The sequence below is a fragment of the Sinocyclocheilus grahami genome, unplaced genomic scaffold, assembly GCF_001515645.1.
Source record: "Sinocyclocheilus grahami isolate Dianchi unplaced genomic scaffold, SAMN03320097.WGS_v1.1 scaffold192.1, whole genome shotgun sequence".
In the NCBI taxonomy this organism is placed as follows: Eukaryota; Metazoa; Chordata; class Actinopteri; order Cypriniformes; family Cyprinidae; genus Sinocyclocheilus; species Sinocyclocheilus grahami.
This window is the reverse complement of record NW_015505371.1, coordinates 874,890-887,653: the sequence shown is the minus strand read 5'-3', so window position 1 is coordinate 887,653 and position 12,764 is coordinate 874,890. Positions and strand designations below refer to the sequence as shown.

Here is a 12,764-nt window from a genome sequence, read left to right as displayed (position 1 = left end):
TGTAAACACTTGTTTAAATACCTATAAATATAAATATCAAATTATATATAATTACTATTGAGTTTGGCATATTATTACCTTAGTATATTATTATTATTTTGTGTATTATTATTATTATTACCACCCCAACCTTTTCACACCCTGCAACAAGAGACTACATTTTGCATTTCATATCTTCTATGTAAATTCATTAAAATTCATATAATTTTTTTTTCCCTTTCCTTTTGATTTACCCTTCATTTTCCATATTTCTGTATTTACTTTGTCGGTTTTATTGTCCGTTACACTACTGTAACTGTATACTTTGGCATTATGGTGAATGCTGACAACCAAGCCATTAAATCATGTAAAATAATTACAATTCACAGACAGCCGAGGGGTTATTTTATTTTGTCACTTCCGGTTGTTTTTGTTATTTATCGTCGCTTATTGCTGCCATTGGATCTGTTCTTTCTATGCAGCGTCTATGCAGCACTGACGGTCTCTCTGGAGAATGTGAAGCATGTTACCCTATGGAGTCAATATAATGCCACATATATATGCAAAACTTTATTATTTTGTATATATATGTGGCATTATATTGACTCCATACAAAATTAATAATCTAATAATTAACTACTTTTGAGCCTTAAAAAGGTTTGCATAATTTGAATACTAAAACACACAGTGTATATAATGTCTGCACACATGTGGTCGTTACCGATTTTCCCCCCAAATTATTTGTATTATATATATTAATGACTCATTTATATTTGTATTTGTATAATTAATATTTGACATTATTTTGAGCTCATCTCCTGAGTCTGCAGCGATGGATTCAGTAGTGATGAAACCAGTTTACCATTTTGGTCCTATAGGTGGCGGTATTGACCAGGCATCTGTGGGCTTTGCTGCCTGTATCTCTTCAAGAAACATCAAAACTTTTTTGATTACATTTTTTTTTTTTTACTTAATTCTAGTGTATGAATGCAATTCACAGACTAGATTAAATTATTTTTAAGACTTTGTCTATACTGTCCAATTCTGAGTTGTGGGGGAAATAGTAGTAGTGAATAATAACAATAATAATATCCTACATTTTTGTTGTAAAATATTTCTCCCATGTATCAGTAAAAGAGGTCAGAATATAAACTACATCCCTTTCCTATAATCACACTATAATAAAGTATCTGGTTATAATAATGTGCATTTTTCTTATAGGGAGGTAAAGCTGTGTGCATTTGTAATGAATAAACTTACAGTTTGTGCTTTCAGCATCAAAATGTAGCAAGAGATGAAAACCTTCTAAAAACCTATCCAAGAAGATGACATTGTTTATTTGTGTTTATTCACTTAATTTAAAAACAGAACTGAACAGAGATAATATTGAGGATGGCTGGTTATTCAGACATGATGTCAAACTCAAAGAAATTGTATATGTAAGTTGAATCAAGCATAATACAAATGAAGGATCTCACAAGTACTCAGGGGCTGTAAAGCATCCGTGAAAGTGATAACATTATTCTCACCAAAGGTGCCGAGTCACTTTACAGCTGATGTCCCTGTCAATCAAAATTCCCCCATGCAAATACTCAAAAATCTTGCTGATGCACCAACACAGAGAATGATTTTCTTATGTGTGGTGATCCAATATTTGAGCGCAGGCTAACATGACTACACTTGGTATGCATGACCCTTGAGACTCAATCCTTAAATGAGTGCTAGTGATCAGCTCAGACAGATTTCAACATGTAATTTCAGAACTACGACAGACAAACATTCGGTATTAAGTAGTGTGAATTACCATTTACCACACAGTATACAGTGTGTACTGTCAGAAATTTCCCAGTCAAGTGTAAACGTGCTGTAGACAGTCTGACAGTGTCAGGGGTGATGTTTAAATAAATGTTAACACTTACAAGTGCCCCATGAAATATATTTATTTGTGTGAAATGTGTAAAAAAGCAATTATCTCACCTTACTCTACCAACAGAGCTGTCAGTCACCTTAAACCCAGAATTACTTCAGTCCCTTTTACGTGATAAACTGAAATGCTATGTGAAGTTTAACTTATATATAAGCTCAGCCAGAATTCTCTCTTCTCCTGTTTTTGCCCTCTTTGGAAATATAACTAATAGCCATCTAAGCAATGTGCATTAATGAACACTGAAATTCAATCATTCCTACATTTTAAGTGAAATCACACTGTCCAAACCTCCTAATGCTTTATTTTTTCACTTCTCCCATTGTGCATCAGACCATTTTATTTCCCTCATGTATGTCAGCACTAAACTAATATGAAAACCGCATTGGATTTCAAATCACCAGCAGCATCCATTTATAATATACGTAATGTAGAGAATTTCCTACCATTCCCTCTCATACCATAAAACCTTGCTGTGTCATTCTGTCTTTACATCTGAATTAACTCACAATCAGCAATAAGCAGTCAGTTCCTTCCAAGTTTGACTCAAGTCGGACCTACAAATATTGTGACATTGTCAGAACATACTGTACAAAAAAAGCAAAAGGGACAATCCCTTTTATATTTATGTAGATTTAAAAAATGAGGTTAATAACTAATACTGCTTTGAAAAGTCTTGCACATTACTTTTTATCTTTGGTACACCTTTCTGAGTCCATGTAATGCCTTCTTCATTAGATTACAGACAGCTGCAGAGATGAGACCAAGATGTAACTTTACAGGAACAGTTCACTTTAAAATGAAAATGTAGTCTTCATTTATTCCCCCTCATGTTGTTGCAAGATCATATGACCTTGATAAAATCTTTCTTTACAGATGCGGTCACGCTCCAACAACAACAACAACATAATAGTCACGTATTAGTTATATTTCAGCATCAGCCTCGTTTACTTTTGTTAGAAAATGTGAACATTCATCTCATTTTGTGTTCCATTAAAGAAAGTCAGTCATACTGGTTTGAGTAAACATGTGAGGTGAGTAAATGATGACAGCATTTTCTTTCTTTTTTTCAATTAGCAACTACATTACCGTTCAAAAAATGTGGGGTTAGTAAGATTTTTAATGTTTTTGAAAGAAGCTCACTAAGGCTGCATTTAATCAAAAATACAGTAAACAATTTAAAATTTTAACTTTTATATTTTAATATCAATTTTAAAATTTAATTTATTCCTGTGACAGCAAAGCTGAATTTTCAGCAGCCATTACTTCAGTCATAGCAACTACATTACCGTTCAAAAAATGTGGGGTTAGTAAGATTTTTAATGTTTTTGAAAGAAGCTCACTAAGGCTGCATTTAATCAAAAATACAGTAAACAATTTTAAATTTTAAATAACTTTTATAATTTTAATATCAATTTTAAAATTTAATTTATTCCTGTGACAGCAAAGCTGAATTTTCAGCAACCATTACTTCAGTCATTAGTGTCACATGATGCTTCAGAAATCATTCTGATATGCTGATTTGGTGCTTAAGAAACATTCCTTTTTATTATCAATTTTGAAAACGGTTATGCTGCTTAATATTTTTGTGGAAACTATGATACACTTTTTTTTTATTCTTTGATGAATAGAAAAGAACACCATTTATTTGATTTTATTTACTGGATTTTTTAAACTATAAAAAGCCCTTTTTCTCACTTTAAACATTTGAATGCGTCCTTGCTGAGAAAAAAAAAAACTTACTGACCCAAACTTTTGAACGACAATGTATTTCTTTAACATGAACAGATTCCATCACAGAGTCAACATAGTAACATACTGTACTGTACGCAATGTACTGAAAAATCCACAATGCTTTACATTCAATATTTAAGGGACACTTTGGTCTACAACGAAATCAGGCTGAAGTATAAATCATCCCTAAGTGTTTCCTACAGATCTTCGGGCACGCCTCCCCTCTTCACCTGCAGACTGCCGGTCCAGCCACGGGGGCAGGTATTATAGCTGCGCACTCCAGGAGAGCGCAGACCTGAATCCTCAGACTCGACCGAGGCATCAGAGTCAGTCAGCGAGCGGGCGTTGTACAACTGCACTGGAGAGTGGATCATGCGGGTGGGAGAGGGACTGGTAAGGGTGGGCGATTGAGCCCCCAGCATCCGTGGTTGAAATGGACTGACTGGTTTGTGTTCGTAAGGCACGATCCCGCCGTTCACTGGGGAAATGTGCAGACTGCGGCTGCTCAGTGCCCCAGGAGACGGACTGTTTTTCCGCTTTGCAGCATTGATGATGTTTTTGGCCAAAATGCGGTGGTTGGCTTTGCTGTCCTGACTGACAGCTGGGGACTGGCACCTGGTTTCCCAGTGTGGAGATACAGGAGAGGTGGCGGTCGGCTTGAAGATGGTACCTGGAGATGCAGTGGTTGCAATGGGCTTGTGGATAGGGCTTGGGGAAGGGCATGTCGTGATGGGCTTATGGATGGGCCGGGGTGAGGGGGAGATGGGTGTGGGCTTGTAGATTGGGCTGGATGATGTAGAGGTCACTAGAGGGCTGCTGGGGGACCAGACAGTGCTGGAAAGCACCTCAGGGCTGGTGAAGCGTCTAGTGAGGTTGGGCGTCCTGGAGGTTGGGGTGGTGGAGCCGGGGCTATTGATTGGTGCCAGGGTCTCCTCCTTAATCTGATAAGACAAAAGATAAGAAAATATTACTTTTAGAGGTGAGACATTACTTTAATTTAGAGTCTCTATATCACTAAATACACTCACAAACACACACGCTGAATAATAACAGGGCTCAACATTAAGGATTTTTCTGTTTGCCATACTTCGAATTTCTATTAGCTTTGCCAACATTCTTAATGACCTCTTTTAACATTGATTAGTATATATGTTTGTCTAACACTATTGTATTAGAACTGTTTTACAGCAGAATTTTAATTTGTCCCATGTTGGAAGTTTGCATCATTGATTCTGTTCTTGTTTTTTACTGTGAAGCTGCTTTTAAAACAATCTGTTCTGTATAAAGCACTATATAAATAAAGGTGATTTTTCACACATCTAAATTAAAATGATCAAATTTCAAGATTTTTTACAAACAGAATTTGATAGCTAAATATATACAATAGCTAGACTTTATTATGCAAGAAAGTCACTTTTACTTTTACTGGGAGATAATGCTGAACATCATGTTAGATCATTTTATTTAGCTGAAAACGCAAAAAAATCTAGATCCAATAGGACATGTGACAGTTCAGTCACCTAGACCAAAACTTACACTGGGCCAGCACACCATCCTTATTGTTGAGCCCTGTATAACTTGTTATGATTCATTTTTTTAGGCAACGTTTGTTATAAATGTAGATAGTGAGGAATGCACGGGAACACATTTATCATCACACTTGAGGTACAAGAATAGCAGAACAATCCTGGATCCAAAGATCCAATAACCATTCAAAAATCCAAGCTTTCCAAGTTCATGCCAGGTACTGTGCACACGTTTGGTTAAGATTAGCCTTTAAACACGCCACTGAAACATCTCCTGCAGCACTGCATGCAACTTCAGATGTGATGTTATCGATATCAGGCCTTCTCATACACCCTGTGATTACATCGAGCGGTTTATTAGTGTCCAATGTCTGAGTAGTTTCCCAGCACACCAGGGTATCATGCCATCTTCAGATCGCTTGCATACACGCTGCCAAGACCACTAACCTTTACTGAGATATGCATTTGCACTGCTGAGACTGCTGGGTATGTTTTCACCTCCAGCAAATGTGTTTTTCCAAGCATGAGGGAGGCCAGAGGTCAGGCCGCTAGCCTAAAGCTCAAGCCCACAGGGGCCTGTTTTGGCTCAGATGTGCGTTTTCAGGGGACAGGCCAGGAATGTGCGGGGCACATACATATTTTGTCAGCATTAAAAAAAAAAGTTTCTAATTTCATTTTGGGTCAGAGAACCACGCGGCATGGCTCTGATATGCATATCTTTGTTTAGTTGGTACAAGTGTATAGATAAAAACGACTCCGGAAAGCCGGCCTGGGATTCTTATCGCTGAAGGACTGCTGGGTATGTTTTCACCTCCAGCAAATGTGTTTTTCCAAGCATGAGGGAGGCCAGAGGTCAGGCCGCTAGCCTAAAGCTCAAGCCCACAGGGGCCTGTTTTGGCTCAGATGTGCGTTTTCAGGGGACAGGCCAGGAATGTGCAGGGCACATACATATTTTGTCAGCATTAAAAAAAAAGTTTCTAATTTCATTTTGGGTCAGAGAACCACGCTCTGATATGCATATCTTTGTTTAGTTGGTACAAGTGTATAGATAAAAACGACTCCGGAAAGCCGGCCTGGGATTCTTATCGCTGAAAAGAAGGATAGACACTAACAAAAACTGAAACAACTGATTAGAGGGGATGCTGAAAATAGATGAAGAAATCCACACAGGAAATTCAGCAAATTAGTCAACAGAAGAAGATAATAAAGTATGAAAACCAGAGACAGAAAAGAAACTGAGTGTTTCATTGCTTTAATGAAACAGAGTAGACAAAATCATTTGAAAGAGAAGAATCCAGAATGACTTCATTAAACTCAATTATGGCTTTGTTTAATCAGATCCCTGCAGTAGCACATACAGGAGTTTTTGCACTCTACATTAAGTACATACTGTTGTGTGCAGTATGCAAGTTTTAAACTGGAACTATAAATCAAAGAAAAGCACACAGAACTAATTAAGATAAAGAATTAGTACATGTGTCATAATAGAAAGAGGCTCTCATATCATCCTACTCATATTAAATTGTATTCGTACGTCATAAAATGCAAAACACCATCTGCTAAACTTCTTATGAGCTTATACCAACTCCAACCTGAAAACTTGGAGGCAAGCGTTGGAAAATGACACACTGGTTTTGTACCAAAAATATATCTGGCATCAGCACAAAAATGAATAAACTGTAGTTCTGAAACTCAAAGCTGTATTAAATTACAATGTCTTAATTAAAAAATAAATAAGGGTTCAATTGATGGCCCTCTGGTGGCCAGTTTATGAATTACAATTTAAATCAGTTTTACAGGCAATTGTAGGACCTGACATTTATTGCTTCCACTTGCAAAACTCAAAAAAACAAAAACAATAAACAAACAGGCCTGACCAAGCATGCTAGATTTCATGTTTCCTGTAGCTACTTTTTAGAACCTTACTGCTCTCTTGCTACTTCTAAGTGGACAGTCAGTCTGATATGTGTCCCTTTTACTTTACTTCCATTATACTTTGGTCTGAAGAGTACATAAAGCAAAGAAGAGCAGAAATTAAAAGGTTTAAAAGAACGAAGAGGGTTTCCACACCTGTGGGCTGATACCAGCTTTTTTGGTGGAGAACGTGGGACGTGGAGCTTGGACGCCAGAGCGAGGTGAAGCCACACGATCTGGAGCTAAAGGTGACACTGGGGAACTGACACTGCCTGCTTTGATGGGACTGAGAGGTGTCATAGGAGGCGAAAAGCAATGGGCTGACCGATAGGCGGCAGATGGGCTGTAGGGTGATGGCAATGGGCTTGTTGGAAGGGATGACTGTCTGGAGTAGGAGTGAGCTGTCACGACAGATTTAGGAGCTGGGGCGGCTCTGGGAAGAGTGCTGTAGGGATCTTTCATTGGGTTGAAGATAAAGAGGGATGAGTTGAGCTGGTATGGCTGATGTTTGGACAGCTCCATGTCGATTTTAGTGCAGCCATTCTCCAAGGGTATTTCTGGAGGTGGAGCCGGAACAGGTGCTGGTGTTTTGGCAGGGACAGTCTTTTTCTGAGTTGCCTGCTGAGCTTGAAGTGTTTTTGAAATTTGTGTACTTATATTGGAGGAGTTTACTATGGCCTTTACTCGACCGGGCATGTTGGATGGATACACCCACGAAGGAGGCAAGGACATGGTAGGAGAGGGAGCTCTCAGGTCCTTGCTGTCATGGACATACCTTTCCATCCTCGACTGGCGTTTGGCAAACAGTTCGGCTCCTTTTCCTGAAGCATTGGTCAGGGCTTGCTCAGGCTTGTGCTCTATCCTGGCACGTGTCCTGGAGCTTTTCAAACTCGAGGCCCACTCTGGCACCGCAGCTTCCTCGTGAATATCCTTGTCCTTGGCCAGGAAGTTTGAGGCTTCAGCCCCGAGATCCAGCAGCTCCTCTTCCTGCCCTGCATATGGCTGGGGTTTTTTCTTCTTTCCATCTGCACACTGCACCAAGGACAGGAGTTCGGGATTCGGAGCCACTTTTGGCTTCTCCTGAAATGTGAACATCGACTTGCGGGTCACTCTGCGAGCCCGGCCCTCGTCAAGGATGCCCGATCTGATGGGAGTTACAGATCTCTTCTCACTCATAAGGTTAGGGACATATGTAGGCCTGGGGACATATGGGCGGATGTAAGAAGAAGGCTGAGGTGAAGGAGCATGGGCTGTGTTAGGTGGAGGAGGGCTGGAGTAGCTGGGGAGAGGAGGCGTTGGATATGAAGGAGGAGGTGGTGGAGAGAAAACAGGTCTTGGGTGCACTGGGTAAGTTGAAGGTTCAAAGTGTGTTGTAGAGTCATCAGATGGGGCTGGAGGGATGTCCATGACTGGACTTGTAGCTTCAGAGGATCCTACTGTTGTCGGGGAGAAAAATGGGCGAGCTGTTCTGTTCATGATGGTGGGCTGTTTAGTCACTGTCTTATCTGCTTTTCCATTGCATTGTGCACTGTATCCATTTGGGATTTCTTTATTGTGTGCTCCATTGTCTTCAGCTTCATCTTGACCAGTTCTGTCCATAACAGCAGGGGTATTATCACTTCTAAGAGTAACCTCTTCCTTCACATGCTCCGTGACGTCTTCTGAGAGCTCCTCATCCTTCTCGTTGACAGGGAGAAAGTGTCTGTCTTGGCCGCTTTCTTCTGCTACATCCTCCTGTGTAACCTCACTAGCATCTTCCATGTCACTCCCAGTACTGCTGATTCTGTCGGCCATCCACGAGAGGTTCTTACGATTCAACTCCTTGTCCTGGTCCTCAGTCAAGTGATGTTTGTTCCATGTCCGTGGACTTTCAAAAGATGAATCAATTACATTCTTGGATGCCTCCACTCCCCCTCCTCCGACGCTTACAAGTGTGAAAGCGTTCACTCTCTGTCTGCGCCGGTTGAAAAGTTGGACGCCTTTAGAGTTGGAACTGGCCTGGAGCTGAGCAGCAATGATCTGACTCTTGGTCCGTGCCTCCTTCAGCTCCTTCTCCGACAAACTGGCACTTCTGCTGAGGTCTGTAATGGTAGAAAAATCCACCAATCAACTTCAACTTTTTTTACAAAAAAATGTAAATTATATAACACATTCACAGCTATGCCATTTGCAGTGCTTTTCAGTTCACAAAGCAAAGTATTGCTCGACCCAGGTTATAATTGTAGAATTTAGCACAGCCCACCAATTATTCACAATATTTCAAATGCACTTAATTGTTTCAGCCTAACAAACAAAGGGTGCTGTATATAATATCACATGCCTTTTTTATTAGACAGAATAATTGGACAGGTTTTGGCAAATAATAGCCTGCTTTGTATTTTATTTCATGATCTCACCATTGCTGTCTCAATCATTCGGTTGCTTTTTAAGTCTCAGTTATAGTAGCAATGTGCTCAAATGGGAGTATAATTATTTTAAAAGTCAAGAGTATTATATGTCTTTCAAGTAATTCTAGCTTTCATGAGTCACCCTGTTAAAAAGATGAATCATATTAGTTTGTCGTCTTTTTTGCGCACAGACTTATAAAAGAAATGCTGTCAAATAAAGTTCAAGGATTTGTGGTCAAAATTATTCTTTTCACAGTTTGCTGTGATTCACAGAGCCTGCGGGCAAACTTTTGTAGACCGTACAATGCTTTCACACATTTATAGTTCTAAAAACCTCCTGTAAATAAATCTTAATGCTGATATTTGCAGTTCTACCCATAGTTTGGCAAAGATGGATGTTAAAACAGTCATGTATTTGTTGAAAATGGCAAAGGTTTATTGACTGGGCAAAAAAGCCCCATTCCGAGCTGCAGAAAGTATTTCCTTCACCATGGGCTCTAGTCCCTCCCTTAGCATTCCTCAACTGCCGAGAAAATGCCCTGCTTGAGACTGCAGCATGCCTTGAGAAATCTCTCTGAGGCACAGGAGCCATTGGTTTATATGCCGACAGGTTCATGCCTTTCCATCATCACTTACGAGACAAAGTCTACATTTAAATGCTTAAACTTTGACCTACAGTGACATACTGTGGCATCAAAGTTTCAGTAAATAAAACAAGCGTGTTTGAAAATCCTGCCTACAAAAGAATGAATGCCTCAGGAAAATTCTTATACCAGAACATTACATCCTGAGGAACAGACTGCTTACAATTACATCACTGGCTGAACGGCTTGACTCTCTTAATATAAGTGTGGTTAACCTGTGCAACATAAACACAATCTGTTTCCTTAATAGACCTTTGAATAATTAACCACTCCAGGTTTCCCTGAGGTAGTTCTTTGCTTTTATCCTCAACCTCAGACTTGGCAGCAAACCTGAAAACAATTTGCTGAGTGTTTTTTCTCTATCCAAGCAGGTAGGTCTTTGTCTTGCCAGAGCCACAATGGGAGTTAAAAAAAGTAGTAAAAAAGCAAGAGTTCTAAATCTATCCCGTTCGTTTTATGTGCAAGTTTGCCAGACTCAAAGGAGTTTTTATGTCACATGGCATAAAATTATAATAGAGCATGAATAATGTGCATCTGCCTTTCATTCCACCAGCAAAAATGCCTCTTTATTTAGTCAGGCCATGCAACACAACCTCTAGCACTGTGATAAAAAGCTTTCCATTTTCCTTCTTAACAGACATTCATCTTTACGGTGCTTAAATAGATTTCCTTTGATAAACCTGGAGCAAAATCTGATAATTATAAAAGCATACATGCAGCTTTTCTCTTAATTTTTCTTTCTTTTCTTTTAATTTAATGTGCATGTTTTCCCACCAACCAAAGTAGTTTCAAGTACTTTCAAAACTTTGCAGTTTTAATTTCTTCCTTATTCTTATAAACGTCCCTGTCATGTCAGAGCCAGACCTAAATACAAGTTCATTTAATACAGTTATGACTTTACTCACTGACTGCTTTCTACTTTTAAAATAAATTAATACACTACAAAATGTGGTAATGTGCAATTTTTTTTCTAGAATGAAACCACTTAATTTAGATGTTACCACATGAAGCACATTTTAGATTATAATTTTTTTTTTTACAGTTTAAACAAAAAAATTACTTTAAAAACATTATGTCTGAAATCCACAAAGAGCCATTTGTCACTTTAACTTCAAAACAAAGTTGTTCTATTCATTCAAAAAAGCCTATTGTCTGTTTATGCAAAAGCTTTCCATTTTCCTTCTTAACAGACATTCATCTTTACGGTGTTTAAATAGATTTCCTTTGATAAACCTGGAGCAAAATCTGATAATTATAAAAACATACATGCAGCTTTTCTCTTAATTTTTCTTTCTTTTCTTTTAATTTAATGTGCATGTTTTCCCACCAACCAAAGTAGTTTCAAGTACTTTCAAAACTTTGCAGTTTTAATTTCTTCCTTATTCTTATAAACGTCCCTGTCATGTCAGAGCCAGACCTAAATACAAGTTCATTTAATACAGTTATGACTTTACTCACTGACTGCTTTCTACTTTTAAAATAAATGAATACACTACAAAATGTGGTAAATACAAAAAAAAATTTACAGTTTAAACAAAAAAATTACTTTAAAAACATTATGTCTGAAATCCACAAAGAGCCATTTGTCACTTTAACTTCAAAACAAAGTTGTTCTATTCATTCAAAAAAGCCTATTGTCGGTTTATGTCTAAAGACAACCCAAAGTGGCAACCAGTCTGTATTGTCTTTTAAAGCAGCATGCATTCACTGTCAAATATTGCTCTCTTCTCGCTTTAAAGAAGATGCATCACATTATATAATTTAAACGATCTATGTCATCAAACCTCAGAACTTAAACATGACTTCAGCACATGCCTTTCACAAATCTAGGCTTTTTTTTTTTTTAAGTTTCAGAAGCACCGTGTCAAACTAAACTTCTCTTACCTTAATTAACTCAGCATACAGTCTCTTTTGTTGCTGCTTCTCGAGCTTTTCTAATTTAACTTCATGTGTTTCCTCCACTCCCCCCTTTAGCAGCGCGAGCCTGGATCGGATTTCGTGTCGTTGCGAATGATGATCTCTCGCGCGCTCCAAATGCGCATCGAGTATGAGGCGGGCAGGCTGGGGCACTGGACGAGGTTTGCGCTTCTTTTTGCTTTTTTTTAAAGGATGGCTATGCTGTGCAATGTTCCTGGCAGACGTTTGGTACACTCCAAATTCAACAGCGAAGAACCAGGATACAGAATAGATCTGGAGAGCGGGGCTGCAGCTGTCACGCGGGAAGGTTGTCACAAGGGATAGTCAGAAATCAGAAACTATGAGGTTTTGAGCCAGAAGTCCAATTAGACAAATGTTTTCTCTATCAGTGGTTTTATAGGTTGTTTTTAAAGCTGTAGTTCAACCCTCTTAAGTATATATTATTTTATATATCACCCTCATGTTCCAAACCTCTATGACCCTGAAACCCATTTCTTTCTGATGTGGAACACTAAAGTAGAAGCAGAACGATGGCCTCAGTCACCATTCACTTTCATTTCATTTGGAAAAAATATGCAATGAAAGAGAATGGTGACTGAGGCTGTCAGTTCCTGACTTTCAGCCAAACATCTCTATTTGTGTTCTACAGAAGAAAATCATGTGGGTTTCAAACTACATGAGCGTGAGCAAATAATGAAAACATTTTCATTTTTCAATGAACTATCCTTTTGCGTAACCA

At 38.7% G+C, this 12,764-nt stretch overlaps 1 protein-coding gene across 1 annotated transcript; it reads right to left on the bottom strand.

Annotated features, from left to right (window-relative positions):
* Positions 1–3,575: 3,575 nt before the first annotated feature.
* LOC107594904 (synaptopodin-2-like) lies at positions 3,576–10,080 on the bottom strand. Its single transcript, XM_016285117.1, has 3 exons — positions 9,954–10,080; positions 7,234–9,158; positions 3,576–4,578 (listed from the first exon to the last, which is right to left on the bottom strand). Exons 1-3 carry the CDS (start codon positions 10,078–10,080, stop codon positions 3,835–3,837), a joined length of 2,796 nt encoding a protein of 931 aa, XP_016140603.1. The 3' UTR covers positions 3,576–3,834.
* Between the last annotated feature and the right edge of the window lie 2,684 nt (positions 10,081–12,764).